Genomic DNA, 1,659 nt, shown 5'->3' with positions numbered 1-1,659 from the left:
TCGAGTGCATATAATGACGCACTTGCTCTCGTCACTCCTTTTCCTCCTACCTCACCATCTCCCCAACCCTCCTCCCCAACCCTATGTCGTCGCTTCTGTTCTCTCTAGTCAAGTCCTCTGCCTACAAGCATCCTCCAGCAGGCACACTGCCTGCAACCACCTAGACAATAAACATCGCTGCATTCGTCTCTCTAATCTGCTGTTGCGATGCCCGCGCTGAGCCTCAGATCCTGTGACGACACGACCCAGCTGGCTACGCCGTTCTTCAGCGTAAAGCGTAAGCAGCCAGCCCACTTCATAATAACTTGCACAATAGCTGCTCATCCCTCTCCTCCCAACTTCTTGTCTCCCTTTCATCCCTCCCGCTCCTCGTTCTGCCTCTTGCGTTGCCTCTCCTTCGTTGTCCTCCTTTGTATTACACTCGCCTTCTTTTTGCATTTGCATTCGCGCATCTGCATTTTTGACCAATCCTGAACAACTTTGCTAATAATTCACATACTTCTCCCCACTCTGCAGTGCAAGCAATACTCGACGAGCACACGCTCGCGACAATGTCCATGTACGACTACTCCCAAGGCGCAATCCTCTCTCCAATCCGACGCGCACGTTCTTCCCCACCCGTCCCATGCTTGGCATCACCCTTGATGGGTCCACACTGCATGCGTTTACTTTCCCCAGTACTGTGCATGACACTATTTCTAACAGAAGTAGTGACCCTCCACTCTCCTCTCAGCCGAGTCTGTCCGCCTTCCACTTCACCTTCACCTTTCGAGCCGGAACGTCCTAGAGATACACCTTGCAATCGACGACTCAGTTTACTGCACCTCCCATTGGACACTGTAGATAAACTATAGAGCACACGCACACAGACACGGTTTCGTCTACAGTCCAAATCAACTCGTTCAACACTCCGGATCTCAACCTGCATACACCACTCACACTCACTGTACACCATCACTGTGCGTCCATCTTTTCTTTCTCATTGTCACTTGCTAAATCACTCTAAGCCTGTTTCACAGGCATAGCCTCAATCTCCAAAACCTGCTCGACCTTGCAATTCAACTCGCAGGGACTGAGCAACGACCAAGGCATGGTGACGAAGACTACTTTGTATGGCCCAAGGATGCATTAATCCTTTACCAACGTGAATTCTGCTTGCAGAAGAATGAGGCAGAGGCTGCTAGTGGTGCAGGGATTGGGACTGTAGAAATAATATAATATTCACTATCTTTTTGTATTAAATAATTAAATATAATTACATTTATTAATTATTTGATACAAAATTGTATGCAAAGCAGAAGCAATCTATCCAAATGCTTGTAATGACTTGTATATATTATAAGGGAATACTATACTGTCAAAAAATAATAAGTATATTTTAACATTATTATTTTGGGAGGTATGTTATAATCACTTATATATCTTGACAATATGTACAATTATAATTAATATCAGTAATTTCAATAATTGTTCTAGATTCTCATTATACTAGTATTAAATTATAATTAACTTGTGAAAACTCCTATGAAGAATATAATTGCTTTAACAAAATTTACAAAAAGTATAAAATATACCTGGTTATAATCTAATACAAGTGTTGCAACTTTTTCATGATGGAGAATATGATCTATTTTCATTTGGTTAGCAGAATCTCTCCAC

General features: G+C 42.9%; 1 protein-coding gene across 1 annotated transcript; it reads left to right on the top strand.

The window, feature by feature from the left end:
• Positions 1-207: 207 nt before the first annotated feature.
• On the top strand, positions 208-1,218 carry FOMMEDRAFT_154545 (uncharacterized protein; the record flags this gene model as incomplete). Its single annotated transcript, XM_007265019.1, has 5 exons — positions 208-277; positions 517-813; positions 870-959; positions 1,020-1,093; positions 1,162-1,218. 5 exons carry the CDS (start codon positions 208-210, stop codon positions 1,216-1,218), a joined length of 588 nt encoding a protein of 195 aa, XP_007265081.1.
• Between the last annotated feature and the right edge of the window lie 441 nt (positions 1,219-1,659).

Source organism: Fomitiporia mediterranea, assembly GCF_000271605.1.
Source record: "Fomitiporia mediterranea MF3/22 unplaced genomic scaffold FOMMEscaffold_5, whole genome shotgun sequence".
In the NCBI taxonomy this organism is placed as follows: domain Eukaryota; kingdom Fungi; phylum Basidiomycota; class Agaricomycetes; order Hymenochaetales; family Hymenochaetaceae; genus Fomitiporia; species Fomitiporia mediterranea.
The sequence above is the reverse complement of the archived record's forward strand: the minus strand, read 5'-3'. Positions and strand labels throughout refer to the sequence as shown.